Source organism: Cyrtonyx montezumae, unplaced genomic scaffold (assembly GCF_038088225.1).
Source record: "Cyrtonyx montezumae isolate F1298 unplaced genomic scaffold, pur_monq_1.0 scaffold_4, whole genome shotgun sequence".
Taxonomy (NCBI): domain Eukaryota; kingdom Metazoa; phylum Chordata; class Aves; order Galliformes; family Odontophoridae; genus Cyrtonyx; species Cyrtonyx montezumae.
This window is the reverse complement of record NW_027072045.1, coordinates 17,935,557-17,959,693: the sequence shown is the minus strand read 5'-3', so window position 1 is coordinate 17,959,693 and position 24,137 is coordinate 17,935,557. Positions and strand designations below refer to the sequence as shown.

Sequence of the window (24,137 nt, the reverse complement as noted above, 5' to 3'; positions counted from 1 at the left end):
TCTCCCTCCACTCCTTCCAGCCAAAAAACTTCTCACTCAAAGCACAGCACCTGGGACAAGACAAAGACCAGCCTCCCTCGCTCTGCTACTTTGCACATCATTTTTAACAAATACAAAACATCAAATACACAACAGCAAATACAGTAGATATTGAACATAACTCTGTTTCCTTCAGTCATGGTTGGGATTTCAGAATAGAAATAGGGCTTGATATTCAGTATTTTAGCAACAGGCAGTATCACTGACACTATCTCTATCAGGAGGGCTCAGCTGGCAAAGAGATTCCACTTTCTGAGAGCGGTTCCAACATGATGAAAACACTCAGATGTGTGCTTGACTCCTGGTACTCAACCTTAATTCAGAATTTATAGATTCATAAAACACAGGAGACCACTGCAATTGCCTCTCTCTGCAACAATACACAAAAAGTAGAGACTGCTGAGATTTGTCTTAAGGAAAACTACTCTGCTGAACTTAATAACAATACTCAGTCTAAATGAGCATGTTAGTTTTCTCTTCGAGACCAATAGGCCAACAGTAATTGTCAGCTGCCTTATCATAGTTGGTTTCACATTTCTTTGAATCTGTTGATAGATTAAACACATTTCTCATACTTCTGTGGTAAGATGAACAGAGTGATTTTTAAAATTTCCATCCTCAGGATTGTTTTATGTCCTTGAATCAAGTTTTCTCTCTCCTCTTAAATCCCACAAGTCCTCTTCTCAACACACACACACAAAAATAAACACCAAAACAACCCAGAATCCTGACTTCTTAACATATCCATTATTGTATTGTAAAGAAGAATCATATCAGCCTTTGTTTGTCGTAGGGTATTTTCTTTTTTTTTCCTAGTTCAAGGTTGCAACACAGAAAAATCCCTACCTAGATAAGGCAAACAGAATTCTATAAAGTGGTACAGTTCAAGGAACTGATGCCTGGGAGCAATCAATGCAGCTAGAATGAAGAATCATTAGGAAATGGCATCAAAGGCTCAATTAGCAATACAAAACTTTACAGTTGCTGCCTAATCATGCAGGTGTCTCAGTCCCTTTGATGACAATTTTATCAACTTGAAGAACTTGAAACTCCCTGTGCAGAAAAATGATTTAATTCTGGCCGTGTCCCGAACAGCTTGGTTTTGACAGAAATGCACAGCCCAGCACCAAAGTTCAGGAATAAAGATGTTTCCCTCCATGCCATTAAGCATTTCTACCAGTGGGCAAGAAAGACTGTTGGAAGTGGACACGGTACATAGGGGACTTCTCTAGTGAAAAAGGGCTGAAGAAGGTAGTCGAGAGGACTATGAAGTTACCCAGAACTAAAAAAGAGATCCAATTCTATACATCTGAAAATTCATACATACATAATACGTAAATTGTACATACACAAGTTATATATACATAAAAGACATATACATACATGCATACATACTTAACCACATATAGATGCATGTAGTACACACCAGAAATATCAGATTCCTTAAGAACTGTCACTGCTGCTGGGACCTTTATGTGAAACATAGCAAGAAGTGAAACACTTCTGCTTTCTTTACGCAATAACTTCAGAGACTGGACAGTCACATTCAGCCCCACCCTCTGCCTAAAGAAATTCAAGCTAAATTCTCTTATGCCCCACTGTAGCAATCTAGACGATATGCTTAAGACTATTTCAGTTAAGAATGCCCTCATCTTCTTCTGAAGTGAAGCCAAAACACAATGAAAAATTCAGAATGTAAAAGGCGAGGCAACATTTGTTCTCATGGAGGGAATACAGTTCTGCATGGACAGATAATTCATGTGAAAGAAATAAGCTTGTTGTTCCAGCTTCATAACTGTTTCTGTATCTTGTCTTATAAACAGTTTTTGTTGCTACTGAAATCCAGCTGTCACTCAATAATCCATGTGCTGTTGTTCTGTGAACCCTGTTTACAAAAATCTTTTCTAGTAATGAAAAAGCTAGACCAATTTTTCCTCTCCGCTTACACTGATGGGACATGAGGCCTTCCTTTCCCTGATCTGTTCACCTCAGCAAGGGTGAATGATAGTGTCTAAAGCAGACTACAAAATGCTGGAATAAGTATGCACAGGAAAGCATCCATATTCCCCATTTTCTTAAAAGCCAAAAGAAAATTGAAATGGCAATGTGGGCTAATGCAACATTATACTTACATGATTTTATATATTATTTATATATGTAAAAGAAGAGTGCAGCAATGCCTGCAATAACGGTATCTCTTCCCCTGTTCATGGTACATATCTAACAGGAATAGTGCAAAATATAGCTGCATAGGTTTTTAGCAAATAATAAAATACTCTTTACACAGTATGTGAATGAAGCTGTACTGACACAGGTGGATCAGCCCGTTTGCCCACAAATTTCCCATGAACCTATATTCCACAGAGGAATTAATTTCTTCCTGGAAGAAGTTTTCTGGAACCATTAAAACCATAACCTGTGTACTGCATTGCAGGTTTTTCATTTAGCCATGCTACTTTGAAGTTCAGCAGAGACTTTGTGTTCTCTGTACTTCAGCCCATTCATCCCTGAAGATGCTGCATCAAAAGCACGATGGTGTTGATTTAACCACTTAGTTCCCAACAGCTTCCAACAGAAGAATCTCTAAACTTTTCAGCTAAGAAAAAGGCCATTTTAAACTATTTAAATAAGGGTGGGGTTCATAGTTTAGAAGTTAAACATTGCAGAATCCTTCACTAAGAGCAGCTGAAAGGAAGGCAACATCATGACCTCAGTGACATTCTTTGATGAATCTGGGCTTTGAAGCAGTAGCACAAAACTGGAAAGATGTGAAAGAGCCGACAGGTGTACTATCAAAAAGTATTAAAGTGTTTTAGGTTTCTTCTTTTTTTATTCTTTCCCTCTACAAAATGAAAGGTAATAAAAAAGCAATAAGAGTATAATTCCTCTCTTTTTGTATTCTGATTTTGCTGGCAGCTAATTTTTTCAGTAACTATGAAGGTAAAAGCCTTTATATTACAACTACCACAGTAGAGAGGATATAGAGTGTTGTAAGCCACAGAAATTCTGAAGAAAAAAAAATACAAACAAATAAACAACAAAAAAGCAGAGCACTGAAAATGTTTCTCCATAGCTTTAAACAATCTTATTTGGGTTTGGTTTTTACAACCAATGCACATTCCCCCTTCTGATACTTTCTTCATGCTGGGATCTCAAGGGAAATCCCAATATTTTCACCAAACCCTTGACCTCCTGTTCTCTGTACTTGTTTCTGCCAAATTTTATCCTTTAACAACAACAAAAAAGAATCAACAGAAACAGTTTATTTTCTATTTCTTTCCTCTCAATTCTATTTAATGAAAATACTTTGGGGTAAACTGAAAATCCTCTGTCATTGCCAGACGTAGACAACTGCTGTTCTCATTAAGGTAAGTGGAATATGATGGAATAGGAGAAGGGATGAAAGGCTACACCAAGGTGAAGTCCCAAGAATCACACAAGTTTTTGGAGGACTGAGGCACATGGCTTCCCAGAAGCTCAAGTCTGCTTAAGATGGCAAAAGCACAACATCCAAGAAGAAATGCAGCTTTGCTTAGAATGAAGGGAGTGGGATAACTGAGGAAGAAGCTTTACATAAATAATAGAAAGATAAAAATAGAGTTGCTCCTCAGCAGTCATTAACTGCCACAGCTTCATTACTTTTCAGTGCAGTATAAAGTACACCTGCAAGAAGACTACTTCAATACATACATTTTTCATACAGAATTATGATGGAAATCAGAGAGCTCTACAAAATCAGTAATAATCTGTAAGCATTCTGAAGACCAGAAGTTAGCTGAAGGAGGAAAAATTCCACTAGGATTGTATTTTATCAGGAAAGATCAAGTTTAATGTTCTGCCACTAAATCCAGTAGAAAGACTCTAAAACATAACACTCATTTATTCCATCAGATAAGTCTTTGTTTGTTTGGGAAATTATTTCAAATTCCTTCACATGTTAACCCATTACACATTAATTAAAGTCCAGGTCAGAAACCAGTTCAAAGGCATTCTGTCCAGGCTCTCTCTGCTGAAAACTGACTTTGTTTAGCAGTGAGGCATTTGATTATTCACTTTGGACAAAGTGCTGCTCTTTGACATATAGAAATGTACTCTTTCCTTTGAAAAGTAGAGGTTGTAAATTCTAAAAATATCTTAGCTGGCCAGAAAGGAAGAATAAGAAAAAAACATAATTATTTCCAACACGCTGTATTTCTGACCCAGGAATATTCTGAGGTACCTCTACCTATTAGAATAGAAAATCTTTCAAGTGTAAAGCTGCTTGGAAATGAAGAGAAACAAACAGAAAAAAACCTTAGATTAACAATTCATCTGTGAAATGTGTGCAGTCAAAAAATACAGATATCATAAAGGGTTACAACAATTCTCACAATATTCCAATGGAAGCCAAGAAAACTGATAATCTATGGGCTGACAGGAAGCCAGAATCCTGGCGTTCTATACCCAACCTTTCAGACTAGCTCCCGTCACACCACAAAGTAACAGAAGTCCACTATATTTATGACAGAGCTGCCTGAAGTAAAAACAGTAATCTGGGAGGAGCTACTTCCATCTCAAAGAGAAAAAAAATACATATATATATATATATATATATATATATATATATATATATATAGTAGAACAGTTTTACTGTGCCACCCAAACCTCCTTTTAGCCTAACTTCTTATCTGTGACCAACTGCAGATTCTTAGGGGAAGATATAACAATATGTAGAGTATCCTTGATACAGCCTTCAACCACAGCATTCTGTGTTCGAGGATACATCTAGATAATCGTGTTTAATAACCAACCAGAATAATGTACAATTTCAGAACAGTGAAATAAGATGTGAAGAAGAGTCAATTCAAGCACTGTTGTAGGTTTAATTCAGTGCTATTGTAACATCTTTTTTTTTTTTTTTAGCCATTTGTTATTATGTCCATACCTGCTTTTTCCATAAATTTACAACTTTATGCAGAAGTTGATCATCTTCCCTTTGTCCTGGACTGGTGATCAAAAAATCAATATCATGCCCAATCTTCTTACCCCTGAAATCAATAAATAACAAGAAAAATAAAAGAGTTAAATTCTTGTTGAATTTTACACTACCTTCAAAGAGAATTTTTTTGCTACGTCATAAAAAGAGCATCAAGAGATAGTGATGTTTCCTAAAACACAATCAAAATCGAATATTCTCTTTCTTCTGTTTTTTATAGTTAAATAGTAATTTAAAATCTTTATGCATTTTCTCTTTTGTTCAATTAGATACTGCAGGTCCATTTAATAATGTTAAATCTCTTTCTTCCCCATAAGTCTCAGAAATGAAGGTTTTAGTCATTGCTGGAAAAAAAAAAATTGTAATCAAAATACCATAATACATCTTAGGAATCCAGTGCAATAACAGCAGAAAAACTTAGCAGTCTAAACAATGCAGTCTTAAAAATTATTCTTCAGATTTGATGGACATTTTAATGAACAGAAGCATGATTATCCTTTCATTATTTTTTTTATGACAGACATACTCTGTCTAATTTTCAATTTCTTCTCTTTTAAGTATAATGTTTTTTGCAGAGATTGATCTCAAGTTGTTGTTGATTTTTTTTATAATTCAATTGTGGTTTTTTGTTTAGGGCTTTTTTCTGAGAACTTAATGCCTTAATGTGGCTAAAGCATTTTATTAGTCTTACTAAAAATCTGGATTTATATCCATATACACAGTCTAATCATAAATGCTCTTAAAAGAAAAATGGTGTCATAACCTTTCTTTCCCACACTTAAATCTAGACATTCAACGTTCATCTAGTTGCAAATTACATTATGTCTAAATCATATTAAGACGCAGCTGTCATTGGAAAACAGGAAAAAGCAAGTTATCTGGAATATTTCCTTTCGGAATCATAACATATTTGAGACATTCTTTAAATTTATCCTAGATTGCAAATCATCCGAGGCCTGCAGAACAAATGTGAACTATTCATTTTGGTTGAAATATTGCAGCAGGGATTGTGCACACTTCTATTTATTGGCTGTAATGAGGACAGCCTACAGAGAAAGCAGTCATTTCTGCAGAGGAGATATTTCTGAAAATAGGTGCAGTATCTAGGTGATGGAGTAAACATCCAGAATCTGAAGTAGTGGCACTTGAATGTAGCATAGCTCCAAAATCTTCCATGCTACTCAGAAGTCTACCCATGCAGCTATTCACAAGAGTATGTGATGTTATAGCTCAGATATGTTTCAATTCAATTCTGTTTCCAGTATCAAAGAAGTTGTAGATCATCACATGAGGAATGATAACTGGATCCGTATAAAACAATATATTTGCTGTTTTATATTTAATGAAATGATTCCTTCTCTTGAAGTAGCGTATAAAACTGAACTTGATTAATTATACTTGGAAGTTTGTAGGAATAGAAGTGATTGGCAGATGTCTACTACCATTTGTATGACAAGAAATCATCCAGCTGATGGATAGTAGAATAGTGTTAGCAGCAAGATATAAGGAAATGAAAACCTAGGTTTCAGATTTGACAAGCAGTCTAACTCACTATAATGAAACTATTGTGCCATGTCTGCAGCAAAGTCAAAACTGCTTAAACAGTTGGAAATTATTTCAAAAGAAGTTTCAAACAAAGCATCAGTCTAGCCTTAGAATCTGAACAGCAATTCAAACTCATGAAGTCAGTATTCCAAGTAACATTTTCTAGGGTGTTTTTGTAGGATGACATTCATTATCTCACAAATTACCATAATAATTCAAAATTCTTACATAGCACTTCTTACTTCATGCCTCAAAATGATGTTTTTTATTTCAAAGGAATCTAATGTTCCTATTTTAGAGGTGCAGAAAGTGGCATAAGGAAACTTGCCTAAATTATTAAAAAGAAAAATAATAAAAAGAACTTAGAAGGTGATGGAATCAAGAGTTGATTCCTGATTCTTCCTCTGGTACACAGTACATGCATATTTTAGGCTAACCTTGTCTAAAGCTGATGGCCTTAAGCTGTCTGTAACAAATGCAAGGTGTTCAACTTGTCATCTATTCTGAATAACAGACAGCATTTACTGATATACTTGCTATGACTGAGGTCATAATATTTAGAATTGATATAAAAGCAATATAAAATCATGGATATTGTCAACCTTATTTTTGCTTCTCTTTGAACTGGTTTCTACTGGGTGAGTTTCTGACTGAGTTTCTCAGGCTGTTACTGGAACATTTAGTCAGATCTTCACTAGTGCCACTTGCAATTTTTTTTTTAATTTTGTCCAGATAAATGTATTGCTTACCTTGAAATAGAAAAGCAATTTAGTAAATTCAAAAGCTGTATAATATATATTACTCGTGACTTATAAGTCATGCAGGAAAGTGCGTGTTGGTTCAGATCTTCATTCTGCTGAATTTGAAGGGAACATGGTCATTGATTTCAGCAGAGTAGAGCTTTTCCTTGAATATATATATTATTTTCATATAAGCTTATGTATTTTTGTATTTGTGTATACAAACATACAGTCATGAGTATGCATAAACTCATGCAAAAAGCATATTGAGCCAAGTTGCTCTGTCCAAGCTCAGAAAACATATGTATGTTTATCAGTTATCTCCATATGCATGCAAACAGTTTTACTGAGGATGAAGCAAACTATATTCTGTAATATGATATAATAAAGAACTTAAGTATATCTGTATAACTTAAACACAATGGTGCTGATATCTGATCCTCAAATCAGATCTGAAAACCCAGAATTCATCATCCAATTAAGTCCCTCAGAGATGAAATCTGTACTGCTTGTTCATTACCAAAACTCAAGAGGAATGATGTGGGCTTCAGTCTTTTTCAATCCTCACCATATTCAGGAAAGCACGTTCCTTACATGGAGCTATAAATTACTTCAACCGTGACACACCATAACCAAGGGTGTTAATACACATCCTTCACTTAGAAATGATAACACTTTGGTTGAAAAACACACACTAAAATGATGCTGTGACCACCTGTTTTTATCTTGTACTCTGTAGCCCATTGATTGATACGCTGATCCTTCATCTTTTTATTGCCCTATTTATCTCAGTTAGGAACACTGGCAATCTTCCTGCAACACAGGAGGCAGCTCCTCAGGCTTCTCCCCTGCCTTCCACAGGATAGAATTCCAGGACCAGAGTTCAGAAACAGCGTTTGGGTCTAAGCCAATGTCAACAGGTTATTTACTTAGCTGTTATTAGCTCTTGGATTAAAAGCACTCATCCGGGAAGAGGAACATTCAGTCTGATGCTTTCATAGCCAGGTTATTTGTCATTGAGTGAGCCTTAAATATGAAATGCAGAGCCAGTGTTTGGTGCAGGAAGGAAAGTCCTGGGAATTCTCCTGTCTAAATGGGCACCCCAGTCAGTATAATATATCACAATTTTTCTGTCTCTACAAATCTCCTATTTTATATTGCAAAGTGCCACAAATACATACCTACTAGTGGTTTTATGTATTTTATGACCATCCACATGCTAATGGATGGTCAGAGATAAAAAGATATGATTTTGGCATGCCAGTAAGTACTCTAACCACAAGGCTTTTATACAAATGTTGAATTATATTATTTAACAAAACTACCTGGATCCCTTTAACATAACCTTTCTTCTTTCATCTAAATCCAAACCTAAATCCTTTTTAGGCTGAAGGTATATAAGAAAACTCCAACCTTAAAGAACTGAGACTATAGCACAGCTTTTGTCCTAATAATCTGTTCAACCCTGAGGACTACAAGAGACAGAACACTGTTTATTAAATACGTTCAATTCTTGGTTGACTAAACTTTTATAAAGCTAATAACTGACTGCAAAGGAACACTTATCTTTCAAGTTGCTGAAATTTTCTTTTTAAAAATATTTTAACACAAAATCTATAAATATATGGATCAAGGGATAGCATGGTAAGGATAATCACATTGTTCTGTTCTATTAGGGTAACTTAAGCAAGATTCAATATTTTGGAGTATTATCCATGCAGAGTATTTTGAAACCTTAGGATATTCCACAGTAGCTAACCCATATCAGAGGCAGTTCTGACAAACTAGTTTTAGCTGAGGATAGACTGACATTTCTCTACCGCTAACAGAGGTTTCCAATTGGAGGAGCTTAAAGCACCTACTACGCAGTTATGAGCTATATGTCAAAACCCTGAAAATCAGTTAGCAAGCTTTGTGTTTATATGGTGTTCAAGCAGATAGAGAAGATGTTTTATTTCCATGTGTTCTTGCATTAGGTAAAATTGCAAGCTTTTCTTAACCTTGCAAGTCCTTGAAGCATGTGAAGTACAAAATGAACATCAACAGCCCATGTTCATAAGAATAGCTGCATTTCATGCTCAGTATTTTCTTGGAAACATAAACATCAAAGAAAAATCACAGGCAGCATAGTACCTCTGGATGGATGTGTCATATCACTGATTTATTATTAACTTCACTACTTATGCTACACCGAGCATAGAAATATTACTTCTCAACCTTGTCACAATCAACTAGGCTTTGCCTTCAAACTATATTCAAGCTATATTCAAACACACACACACACACACGTATACACTGTTCAAATATATCCAAATATTACAAAATTTAAGTAAAAATTTTTTTAATTTTTTAAAACATCTTTACTCTAGGGAGGCATCCTCTACACTGGGCCTGACCTAACTCCCACTATATACAAGTCATGTCAAGTTACTCTTTGGAATAAACAGATTATCAAAGAAAAGTAGTAGGGTAATTCTGTCTCTAGTAACCACAGTCCTGATTAAGGTACTACTAAAGTCTTCCACCAGTGTATGCCTTCTCAGAAAAGGAGGCAAAGAAATTCCAAATCCAACGTACTTTGTATTTTTGCACGTTTGCTTATCAAGCAAACTTTGATGAGAACTAGAGAAGGACAATTTCTTACAGCCAGATATGAAAATAATTCTGAGTTTCTTTCACTCAAACTATGCAGAGCTACACTCTTCTGGCAAACCCCACCTTAAGGAAAAATAAATTGTTAAAGTTTAGTCGGAAGTAATTGGTTGTGATGCTGCTAGAGACGTTAGACAGAGGGTAACATCCTGGACTGCATAAAATCCAGAAGATAAAATTAGTTTAATTGCAAAATAATCAGAAATGACATTCATAATTTGCTCTTGACTGAAACACTACAGATTTTAACGCCATCTTGAATAACTATGCTAAGGTCCCCATTCAGGAGTCAATAACCAGCAGTTTAATTAAAAAAAATGCAAATTAGATCAATAAATAAAACTGTCAGCTTCTACAAAAGTTAATTTACTGAATTCATAATATAATCAGAATTAATTATTTCAACACAGTGATTTCTGTGATATTTTTCAGGTCAGAACTCTGAACCTAGAGTCGATGGCTTTATTGGTGCAAATGGTCATTGACCTCTGTGAGGTACAGTTAATGCAGTGACAGGAAAGAGTAAGGCACATTCTAAGGAATAGAATAGAAGCAGACCTATAAAAGGGCTTCTGCAATAGTGATTTCTTGTTGAAGGATTTTGCTGAATAGAAGAAATGACAATGCTTCTGAGCATTTGCAACAAGAACTGGGTAACAGATAAAGAAAAGTTTTTGAATTGTCTTGTCTGTGACAGAAATGTTCGTCCAGTTTACAAGAAAAAGCTGTAACATTTATTTGAGGTTATTTCTTCAGAAATTATCTATTGTGTATTCTGGTCAGTACTATACAGAGTATTTAACAGCCCAAGCAGTAGCATAAATTACAATAGCCCATGGATATCATAAATGACTAGATAAACCCAGTACACCACACATAAGCTGCTCTTAAAATCACTGTCAGCTTTGGCTCAGCAGTTGTTCTTAATATTCAGGTCAGTTTCATATTTTCAAAACAGCATTTAGATTCAAGTGTCAATGCAACATTGATTCACATACATATAGAACAGATAGCAAGAAAATAAATGCTCACTGAAGTGCAAAAGCAGCTCAACTGAAGTTAACAGTCCAAAAACACTGACACGGAGAAAACAGAGAGAACAGAATGCAGAGAGTAACCGTTCACAGGTCTGACTTGCAACATGCACTGATTACTGTGTCAGCAGAGGGAGAGTGGAAGCGAAGCATTCAGCCAAAATAAACTGAGGGCACTTCACGTTAAACTCTACCAACAACATCTTTTGCTCCCTGGGCTCATGATCTCTATCTTTCCATCTTGAACGTGGCAGAAACACAAGACTGGAGGAGACATCAGTGTCAAGATTTCATTTTATAGTTCATCAAATGTGATGAGTCAGAAGGCTCAATGCCCAACTTCCACTAAGGTGAAGAGGTAGTAAGATAACCCACAGCTTGGGGTAGTTGCACATATATATTGCAGATGGATTCTGATTTGAGTGCCTAGCATTTCAGTCACTGTGCAGGACTTGGTTTGCACAAGGATAGGACAGTCAGTGAAAAATGACTGAAATATTTTAGGAAATTAAAACCCAAGCTGATCCAAGTGTCGTGTTCAATATCAAAATAAAACTTTGGAATCTCTGTCCACAGGGATAATATCTCCCTGACTGTACAGCACAGGGCACCCTGTAGGCACAGTTAATAGCTGTGAGATGTTTAAATAGGATGCTGATTAATGGCTGAAATGGCAATAATCAAATCAAATTAACTGAAATAAATTCTGCCACTAGCAAAAACTATTAAATGCAAATTTGACTTCACAATACATCTAACTAAAAAGATAACACACAGTTGTGAGACATTCTCTAACTTCTTTGGAGGCACAGAATGCTGTAGCTATTCTTACAAAAGAAAGATTTGTAGCTTATTCTGGAGAATTATTTTTGCATCAATTTAAGAATAAAATAACTTTGGATAAAGCTGCCTGAAAAATGAAAACAACAGAAATTGAGCCAATATTCTTCAGGACATCCATAAATCAGGCTTCTGTTCTACAAAAGTTTAAACTGCCAAAGATAGCATCTAGCAGCTTTTTCACACAGCCAAGTTGCTCAACACAGACTCAGGTGAGCTGCCTAGGTATTTGGCAAAGGTTAACAGATGTCCTCTTAGAATTGCTTGAGCATGGACACTTCATTAAAATGTTACTTTTCTTTCCCAGTGTAACACTAACTCTAATTAATCAAGAGCAGAACTCTATTTTCTATAGCTGTGGAAGCCATTTATTTTATTTTTGAAGTTAATCCAACCCTGTGCTGAAACATCTGTGAAAAAATCCTTTTCCCCCTAGGAGCAGAAAGTATATTTATAGAACATAAGGGAATATAGTTATAACATAGCATACACAAAACTATAACTTTCATTTCACTTTTCAGCAGGACATGAATGCTATGGAGCATCAGCAGCTGCTGTTCAAAGAGAACTACAGGAAAATACCTAACAATGCAGAGAATGCATTAATTATGATAATTTTTCTTGTCTCAATCTGGGGTACTGCATCGCCCACTGTAGCAGAAGGGATCACATCTTGGGATATTTCTGTGAGCTGGCCTCTGACAGGGAAAAATCACTGAGGCACAGAGACTTAGTGCAAAACCTGTGCAGTACCAGTTAAATCTTATATAAAACCTAATTTCGCCCTCAGTGACTACACTGCCTCAAAGAAGTATAGCAACATGTGCCGTTTGCCTTATCTCCCATTAAATATACTTTCAAAGACCAAGTGTATCCCATGCCTGACTGTGTGTACCTTTTACTTTTCTGACCCAAAGGAAATCTAGACAGTATTTCTCAGAATGCAAGAAAGCTGGGTACTCCTCTTCACATCATGCTGACATATTTTTTCAATTTCTGCTTTAGTATATATCTGATGTCACTTTCTCACTAAGAAAAAAAAATGATGACGAAGAATGGTTATTCACTGAAAGACTTAAATAAGTTACTAAAACTAAAAGCAAATTATCCACTGATATTGTAAAGCTATATCAGATTATTTGTATTAAAAACTACTTAATGGGTTAAAAATATTATAATGCAAAAATGCTGAAAAGATTTTTTTCCCCACCTCTTTAAAGGAAAGACTGATGAATTGACCATACCAGTGCCTAGTTACTCCCAAGAGACTGCAAAATAAGTGAATGGCCATGCAAAAATTTTACCAGCTACTTCTTAATTAGAAAGTATGGCTATTTCTAGGTATTATAACTGTTGCACTACTTCGATAACTTCATTATCTTCCAGCTTTCAGCAGCACAAATGTCTGAATATGGCTGTCATCTGTTATACCCTGATGATGAATATCTATCTCTGGCTTGTGTACAACACTTCTTGCTAATAACAGCTCTAGGCTGCCTGAATTCTGTATTTCAAAGAAATTCACCAACCAAAACAAAGTTATGCTGAAGCTTTGAAAAAACAAGAGTGCTGTCTCAATGTATGTAAATATTGCAACTGCACCTGGAAGTTCTCAATATAATTTCAAACTTTCAAAGCTTATGAAATGTACCATACAACTCTGTCACAATTTTATTTAAATGATAAAATACACTGCTGAAATTTTTGTGGGTTTTTTTGTTTGTTTTGTTATTGTTGCTTGTTTTTTCTATCTTGGAAATCCCTTTAAATTATACTCCATTCCAATCAAGAATTTCAAATGACATTATAAAAACTTCCTGTATGCATAAATCAGTGCTGAAGCAAAACACTTTCAACACTGTTTGAAAAACATATTCACTCCAATGAGTACTGATATGGATTTGAGAGCTCATATATTCTGCTTAAAGCTAAGGATAAAGAGATGATGCTTTAGTCTTAAGTCATCAGTCTAGTTTTGCAAGTGCAAATTCTACTGTCATCATTTTCTATGACAACATAGAGTAAACTCTCACTCTTAAACTTTCTACAACAGAAAATTCTGTTACCAAAAACAGTCAAATATTAATTGCTCTGAAATCTGAAGGAGGAAAACAAAATTCCAATATACATACTAAGTATTAAAGCTGAACTGTAGGTAAGGTGCAGACTACGCTTGCTCAGATAACTTGAAATACCAAGCGTCTTCTGGCTTAATTCAAAGGCTTAAAGGCTGAAGAATTATGCATGCTGAGAACCAAGGAAATGCAAATACTTCTTCTTACAAAGAATGAAACAAAGAGATTAATGCACCCAAAAACTCTAGATGTCTTCAAGAATACGATGATATTTGTAAAAATAAATTTAAAAATTTAAAGGAAGTGACTCTCCCTCTCTCCAACCATAAACATGAGATAATTAAAAGGGTGTTGAGATTTATAGGAGTTCATCTGGACTTCCTCTAGGAGAGATCTGAATGGACTTACATGAACATATCTGCTCCCTGACTTCTCTGGAGGTGACAGATAACTTGCATTTCTCAGGACAAGGTCCCAAATCTGGATTAACTGTTGCATATAGATACTTCTCTGATACAAGACAAATTAAAGTGCCACATTCACTTTCTGGTGGTGCTCTGCCACAAAGTCAAATTTACCTTCACGATGTATTTAGACATGGGAAATCAAGAGCTGGCTATAGATAACGCATGCATTCCAAATGCCTGCAGGTGGAACCAAAGAGATGAAATGCACTGACATTCTGGATTTGTAAGTCATAAAGTTTTCTTTGTTTCTTGTTTTGTTTGTCTCCATCTCAGCTGGTACACAATCTACTGAGGTGACACATTTTAAACAGCATTAGCTGCAAACTCAAACTTCAGCTAAACAATATTGCTAGAACAACAACCCAGTGATCTCCAGAATCGTTAATAATGCAGGAAGGAAAACAGAAGGGTCAGCTACATTCAAATTATTTACTGAAATGAGTAGACAACAGTCTGCATTATTAATTATGAAAGGTGAATAATTTTAAAAATGTATTTATGAAGCTATTTATTGCACTTATACTTTTTTTTATTAGGAATAAAACGATTTTAAAACAAGGAAGTTTCCTTTTAGTAGTTTAGATTTTATTGTCCAAAATAGAATTGGTTGGTTCAAAATTTCTACTCTGATTACTCAGAATCTCATCATTAATATGTATAATTTAAGACATTATAACTTATTTTGAAAGAAGAAAAAGAGTTGTATACTGACACTATATGAAAATTAATAAATAGTTTTATAGTAGCATTGATGTGCTGAAGCTTCCTGGTTGTAAATTTAAAATTGTACTTTCAAACCCACCTGATTTTTATTCCCTCTAGCTAACTCCCCTGAGAGTTTCAAATGGATTATTTTTCTTTGCTATATTCCTTTGTCACAGAAACTTTCATAAAAATGTTCTTTACTATGCATGACTGCTTTGGCATTTCCAAAAATCAAAATGTTCACTTTGGATGATTTAAAAGACAAATATCAATACTTATGCAAGAAAGGAAACGAGCACATTTTCAGGATGTCTGAATTATACTAGACATTCAGTCTGGATTTCACTTATTTAGAAGTGATGGGACAATCTATAGAATCAACCTACCATAAAAAGAAAGGTTACTATGTGCTTCCTGCTCAGCTGTACTGGAAGTTATATAAACATGACAGATTTTCTATTAAAATTCCTTGAACTGAGAAATAAATTACATGCCTCCACCACAAGGAAAAAAAAAAAAAATAAAGGACAATAACACCTCACTCCATCCCAACTCCTAAAATAAAATAGGATTGAGATTTCTGTTTGAGCTGGTAGTATGATTGCTAGGGGGTGCAAGTAATTGTTCATGCATGTCAGTCAGCCACAAAGACATGACAAGTTAATTTATGAAGTCAAATCCTACTTAGTTGTAATTATTTTAAGGTATTTTAATCATCCATTCCATATAATGAAATAAAATATCTGCTAATTTAAAATTTAAATAGTTGTGTCATTGCTATCATGCAGCCAAAGGCTGGTGAAGAGTTTGAGTCTAGACTTCCTATCTGACATGAAAAGAAGGATTTACTACAGTACTTCTGAAAAAAAATATTACACATAGTGTAAACCTGACAGGTATGTACCACACCTTTGGTTTTAATGACTCTGCTCTCTTCCTGGAAATCTTAAAGTGAACTTTTTGGTCTTTGCAGGCTGACATTTTCCATACCTATACTTACATATTCCTGTGGCAAGAAAGGTAGATAGGAATTTTACAAAAGCAACAGTCTGGAGAAAATGAGCTAGCTGTCTTCTGAGACATAATTTGGACTGTATAATCTGCTAATTTGGTCTGAAGGAAGAAGAGTTTATTCTTAACCTATGGGATTAATTTAGAAAAATAAACAATTACAGAGAAAAAGAAAAAGAAAAACAACAATATTTATAATTAAAGGGAACATATTTTACACAAGAATTATGAGATACAATAAATATGTTCATTTCACCATAATTTTTTCAAATACAAATTGAAAACAAAACTTGTCAGCTGTGTTGTGCTCTATTAGCCAGCACTTTCCTGAAGTTGAAATGGTTATACTTTTTGGGCCAAAGTATGTTAATCCGTTTAAGAAAATCATTTAAAGAGTAGAGGCAAAGGAATACTGCGTCTCCACAGGGAAAGGCTACTAATATACTCTAGAAGTATAAGCATACTGAAAAATTCTTTTAAGGTATAAACAAGCCTGTTATCAAATCTACCTCCTACCTTAAATAAATTGCAATACAGTGAAATCTTGTTACTCTCCTTTACAAAATTCCCTTGGTCTGCTTCTAGGCTTAGCTGATTTAATACTAAGCTGAAATTTTCTGTGATTTTTGTTAACCAAGTTTTTAACTCCTGAACTATGGCAATTAGATATTGAGAATAAAACTTTTGAGTGTTCTCTCTGCAGCCTTTTTCCCAATCCTGACATTACAGAGTTTTGAGACTCTCTTAAAGAGTCAGTCATGTCATATTTCTCTTAAAAAACTTATCTGACTTCTTTCTGAATATAATCTTTTTTAACCTGCACTGGGTTGCAATATGCCTCAAATAACAATACATCTTAGGGTGCCTTTGTATTCTCATTGTAGCTACAAGTGTTTATTTCTTTAGGTGAAATAAAAAAATGCATTCCCTGGATCACTACTTGTCATACAAATTGACAAAGAATAACTTGAAAAAAAAACTTTCTGTCATTATACAACTGAGGTCAAGGTCAAGACACTGATATTTTTAATAGAATGTACCAATAGATCACATTCTATTATAGGTATATAAATGCTGTATATTATCCACATTTACTGATTTGGGATGCAGTACTCAATAATAGTGTCACAAATATAAAGTATAAAATCTATATTGAGACATTTCATAAGCAACAGTTTAACAAGACTACTGTTACCAATTCAGATAAACTACAAGCAACTGGATGCAGTAGCCCATACAACAGGATCAAATAACCAAAAGTATTTTCCATGTTTACCCACTAGAACTATGTCTAGATAGAGGATATGACAAAATAAAATGCACATTTTCTGCAGACTTTGATTATTAATGTAACATAAAGGATTTAAGGTCATTAGTTTACAAACAAGGTATTATAAACTTGTGTGTAAGAGACAAATCATACGGTTTCAATGGCTCTTGTTTGTTCTTCACAATAATCCTTTACAACTTCCATAAAATGGCTATCATAGCTGATGAGTGTAACTGAGCCTATCTTATCAGGTTCTGCTGCTCTCTATTTAGTGAAGGTTTTTTCATTCTTCAGTAATGTTTCCCGATACATATCCATCCAATTCTCCCACAGCACAGCAACAATCCCTAATGAATCCCAACATCCTCAAATTAAAAGCAACAAAGAGGACTACTTCTGACTATCTTCTGTAGCAGGCACTTCTTATGATTTATTTTTAACTTTTTTTTATCTTATCCTTGTTACATGACACATAGAAAATGTCCTTTCTGACTCACATCCTAACTAAAGTCATTTTGCCAGCAGTTACCTCCTCATTATCATGTCCACACACCACTAGCATGATCATGTCACACTTAATTACAGTGTTATGGCTGCTCTTGCTCATAGGGACACATGAAACATACCCTCTGGTTGCTCTAAGCATAATACAAGGTCACTGATGCTAGATCCTTTCCTCATGATTATCTGCCAGGAAAACGTCACTCTTTGCACTGTTAACTGTCTTAACAGCTAAGCAGCCTACAATAAATTTTGACTTCTACTAAAGCAATAAGTGTGCAGAGAGTAGATTGCACTACAAACAGCCTGTTTTCAAGCCAGCTTTCTAAGAATAAAACCACGATAAAAATAACGCAGCACATTACATATTTTAATTAGAACTGTGTTTTAATACCTTTACTCAAAACAACAGGCATTTGATCCTGCAAATGCTGACCTGCCTGGCATGTGAGGCTGCCAAATCTCTTTGGCAAAAGTGAACCATACGATAACTTTATTCAGTTTATTAACAGCTCACTAACAGAGAGCAAAATATTCAGAACAATTTCATCTCTAGTGTATTCACCTTGAGACATTTATGAGTAAAACATAATAAATAGAATTATCTTACTATATGAAATATAGTATATATTTAGAGATATGCGATGCATAAGAAAGCTCTCTGAGTGAGGAATGTTTATTGGAAGAGAACCACAAAGACAAATCATAAGTTGTATCCACTTCTGTCCTGAATTGGTTAGAGGCATAGATCGGCATTTATAAGCAGAAAAGATGTTCAAGTACAGTTGTCCAAAAAAAACCCCAAGAAATAGATGCCTGTTTTCTGATAAATCTGTACATGTCTGATTGCAAACTGACTAAGCATCATAAACACTGCTATTTTTTTAACCCATTAACTAAATCTCTTATTCAGAACTATGAATTATTACTGCTATTAACATAGCAGCTCCTTCTACTGCTAGGAGCTTTGCCTGGGCCAGCTGGTAGAACTTTTATATAATTTCTGTTGGACAAAAGTAACAGTTTCTTCTGCAGGTCTCTTGGTGTTACAAAGATCGATGCTCCAAGAACAGAGAGGAGACTAAATTCAATGGGATCTTTATAGCTGCTGTCATATTTGCCCAGGAACATTAGGGCATAACACATGCACCAAGCACACATTCAGTGAAGTCAAAGAATGAAAAAAAAAAAGCATTAAGCATTTGAACATGATGTGCCAGACTTCCTCAAAGACTCTATGTTGGACTTGGTTACTGAGACACTGTTGGGGCAGATGATCTTTTCCTGCTTTACTAAGCAGTAACCTATATCCTTCAGGTACATATGGAGAAGAGTCTAGGGACAGTCATGAAGGGGAAAAATGATCACAGAAGAACTGCTGAGCAGAGCTCAGAATAAACCAAAGCTGAATCGAAGTCCCATAAACAGCATATCTCAAAGAAATCTTGCTTCTTCTTTGGATAAATGCCCATATACCGAAATAGAACTTTTAGCTTTTGCTTGCACTTAGACCTTTCATGAGCTAAGTGAGAAGATAAAGCTCAGAAACAGTAACGAGGCCACATAGAGCTTTTTCCCTCACCTTCATTTGGTAAAAGAATGAGTTCATTAAGGATTTTAAGTGTGAACTGGATTTTCTCCAAGCTATATATGTGGTGTGCTAAAAGAGAAGGGATAATTTTCAACTGCTCTAAACAATTTTTAATTATTATCTGTCCCCTTTAATTCCATCCCCACCTTGAGTTGCTAGGATTTCGGAAGGCATCTCTTTTAGCAAGCTACCCCAAAGAAATTATCTTATAGTTGGAAAATCTAAGAACAAATGAAGAACACATTATCAACAAATGACACACCCCATCTCATCAAGGTTGTATATATCTTGGCTTTGACCTCGAGGTTTTATGGTTTTATTTTATGCTGTCACTTTTTCTGAAATGTCTTCTATTTTTCTTTTTAGCTTCCTATTTCCCTTTTCCCTGAATTCATTCCACTCTCTTCACTATCACAAGTCCTCCTTCAACCTAATGCTCTATAACTTTAAGATTTTTTACTTATCGATTTTATGTATCATTACAAATATATTTTATCCTATGGTTATTTGCAATTCAACTTGTAAAACCCTTAGTGCTCATCCATTTACAGCAAGCACTTTACACGCAGTGTATTTTAAATATCCTACTGCAACATACTTCCTGGCCAGAGAGTTAAAATCCATCTGTTTAAATTCACATTTCAAAAATCAATGCAGGATACTAGCTGTCTTCATACCAAATATTTAAAGTGACATGCTTATTATTGCAACCTTACTGCTTATTGTGACTATTCCTGCTTCACAAAAATACCCATATAAAATGAAAAAAAAAAAATTTAAGTCACTAATGACTGAAAAATATTTGCTAGAGCTTGATTTTGTTATAAATTCTGAACAATAATTATAGTTGATGGTTTATTATCCCTCTATTGACTGGACCTGATGTTTATAATGAGGATTTAGCAGAGTGGGTCAGGAATCTGTGAGAAAGCAGGAGAATTTGTGTGGACAGTTAAATATTAATGAGAAAGAAACATGTTTAAATGTTGTCATTTCAATATTTTGGTCAAAATCAAAATATCAAAATATTCAAGTGATCTTCAAACACCATTGATTCACAGAAGTTTTGTTGCCTCTGACTACAGTCTTCAAATTGCATAATAACACATTTTTATGAACTTCAAATTAACTGCAACACATATAACTCAACTCTGCTACAGAGTTATCATCATTGATCTTGCTTGAGATTTTCGTACAAAGTGTTACTTTTTGTTCTCTCTACAGATTTTGAAAACAAAGCTTATTCAGTCTGTGAATACATCTCTGTTCATGATAACATCAAGTACCAATTATTTGTACAACTTCCTTTTAATCAGAACAGCTTTTATGCCCCTATGGCATATCATACTAATGTACTTCCAAATTAGCACAACATACGAAAGAGAAACAGTTCACCTTTAGTACAAGATAGAGATTTTCCAGTTAATAAAATTAGACTTATAAATCAATTTTAGCAGTCTGTGTGCTCTGTAACATGCTACCTGTCCCCTCCTCACACCCTATCACCACACTATATTTTAAAACAATGCCTGGGGCAATTGGATTTTTTTCTTTAATGAAATGGTATCCTATTCAAACTGCATCAGCACAATACTATACCCCATGGAAAAAATTGTGATCTTTTTAATAAATGAGCTTTATGCTCAACAAAAATTACACTATCTGAGAGAAACCTGTTTAAGACACTCCCTTCCAAAATGTACTTTTTTTGTAAGTCATCCAGGAATTTTTGTCATTCACATCTTTTATTTTCCTAATGATAGAATCATAGAATCACCAAGGTTGGAGAAGACCAGCCAACCAACAAAATCATCCACATATCACCAATAGTTCTCTCTAAACCTTGCTCCTCAACGCAACATCTAAACAGTCTTTAAATACCTCCATGATTGTTGACTCCACCACCGCCCTGGGTAGCCCATTCCAGCACCTGATCACTCTTTCGGAGAAGTATTTCCTAGCATCTAGTCTGAATTTCCTGTTGCACAAATTGAAGCCATTCCCTCTAGTCCTATCACTAATTACAAGAATAAAGAGGCCAACTTCCAGCTCAGTACAACTTCCCTTCAGGTAGTTATAGGGAGCAATAGCATCTCCCCTTAGCCTCCTCTTCTCCAGACAGAACAATCCCAGCTCCCTGATCTGTTCCTCATAGAGCTTGTGATCCAGACCCCTCCACCAGCTTTGTTGCCTTTCTCTGGACAATCTTCAATGTCTTTCCTGCAGTGAAGGGGTACAATTACTTTCCTGCTGGTAACACTATTCTGATACAAGCCAGAATGCCTTTTAGCCACGTGGGCACACTGCTAGCTCATGTTCAGCTGAGCATTGACCAATACCCCCAGGTCCATTTCCTCTACATAGTCTTCCAGCCACTCTGCCCTAAGCCCATAGTGTTGCTTGGGGTTGTTATGGCCAAAACGCAGGACCAGCAGTAATTAGAACTGCATATACCAATTGTTCTAACATTCCGAATGAATAATTTTAATGTTAATCTAATAAAAACACAATCATTTTTATTGCTACTGGTACTAAAATAGGAATGGTCAGCAGAATATAGGTTACGAAGTATACTTATTTCATAAGTGCATTAGAACTAGATAGAGGTGCATTATAATGCCCTTTCATAACTTCAAACTTCTCACTTTGGCAAACTCATCTAGGAAACTGTCTAAATAACAAAAAGCTTGTTTTAACATTTTGGAATACTTTATGGCACATTATCTTAAAGAGCACCACTGAGATGCACAGCTGGAGTTTGGAGTTCAGAGTGTTGTTATTTGTACTGACAGCTGTCACTGCTTCTTTCCACTTAGGTGATTCTAATGAGCCAGCCATCAAGATAGACTGGTATTTGTTTCAGAGCTAGGACTTCACATCAGAAAGAAGAAAAATATTTGTGTGCATGCCTATAACTTGATATTCCTAAAAGCATCTAAAAGGGCAAAAACTGAGGTCAGACATGAAAACTTACCTAGTGAATGACATTACCGTTCTCTTGCACTTTGATAACCAAAGCAAATGTAAATGGTACCTCTACAGTACAAATCTTCCTCATACTAGCTCTTCTAAATAGCAGACAGCCCAGACTGTATTTGTTATATACCATGCTGAGTACTCAACTCAGAGACCTCCTTCCCCATGCTTGCTCCTACACATATTGAAGGTTTTAACTCAGAAGGCAGCCTCTCTCAGATGTTTTGAGGAAACATCTTCCAAAACCAAGAACAATTACACAGCTATGGAAGCATAAAAATGCTTTTCAATGAGCTATGGTAAATTTCTAAACATAGAACATCCATATACTTTTTAGAGATTAAGAATATTTGCTAGGTGTCAGAATAAATTCACAAGGGAACTCAGCACTTTTAGCTCATTTTTTTCCTCAACATTTCTTAAAAAGCTTTTAATGCATTTAATTTATTGGGAAATAATCATGCATCTTTCTTGAAGTCCTACTTAAATCTTTTTGAGCTCCTCTTTCTGCCATTCCATTCATTTACAAAGCAAAGCAAAACAAAGGTTCTGTGATACCTTCTGTCTCATCTCTGCAAAATCTTCAGCAATACTGGACAAAGAAACTGTTGTTCTCTTGACATTGTATCTCAGTAGATGGACTAAATGAACTGTGAATATCAGCACTTAACCAATAAAGAGAAATCTTTATTTATATAAAATCTATCAGATCTGCTTCATCTGTAAGGCTAATTGAAAAGACTATTCAGGTCAGCTGTGATATTAGAAGACAACTGAATCATATTTAATGCTATTTAAAGTGAGTGAATGGACTAAAAGAACATTTAAACCATGGCCATTAAAATTTAATTTGACTTAGCGAAGACATTAACATCCTGGTTTTATGCAGTGGAAAGCATTTTAAAAATATTTGTATATACTTCAGAAACCCAGAATTGTCAAATGCTTGACCCCTATTTAACAAAATTATTGAAAGTAACCTTAAAGGACAAATAAGAAAAGCCAGAAGGAGAAAAATTCTTTGAATACTATGATTGCGTCATTCTGCTCATTTTTTATGTATAAGTAGTTATTGTATATATGATTACACCTATGTCCCCACACATAAAGCCAGAAATAATCTGCCTGTAGCGAGCCTCTGTATTCTGACTCACTGTTCTTTTATTGTTGCTACTTTTAAACTTTTGCATCTTAACAGATCTATCAGCAAGATTTTCTGTAATTGAGCAATTCTGTCTCTGATTAGGGCCAAATTGATCTGTGTAGTTATCTTAACAACCTCATCTCAACTGCATTTTTTCTTTTATATGCTACTTTAAATAATTTCTTATAGGATAGGGTAAAGCAACTTCCCTGACATTTCTTATCAAAATCAGTTAAAATCCTATGAATTGTAACCTTGTATTAATTGCACACTCACATACCAAGCTGAGTGATGCAGTTGACATCCTAGAGGGAAGGGATGTTATCCAGAGGGACCTGGACAGGCTTGAGATGTGGGCCCACACCAAGTGCAAGGTTCTGGGTCAGGGCAATCTCAAACACAGATACAGATTGGGTGAAGAATGGCTTGAGAGCAGCCCCAATGAGAAGGATTTCGGAGTGTTGATTGATGACAGATTCAACATGAGCTGGTAATGTGCACTTACAGCCAAGAACGCCAACTGTATCCTGGCTTGCATCAAGAGAAGCATGACCAGGGAGGTGATTCCGCAC

General features: G+C 35.2%; 1 protein-coding gene across 1 annotated transcript in view; it reads right to left on the bottom strand.

Annotated features, from left to right (window-relative positions):
• The window catches only part of DNTT (DNA nucleotidylexotransferase), a 74,428-nt gene that overhangs the window by 20,382 nt on the left and 29,909 nt on the right, over positions 1-24,137 (bottom strand). Inside the window, exon 8 of the mRNA XM_065746734.1 lies at positions 4,964-5,066. Within this exon, the coding sequence (XP_065602806.1) occupies positions 4,964-5,066 (103 nt within the window). The remainder of the gene's footprint in view (positions 1-4,963; positions 5,067-24,137) is intronic.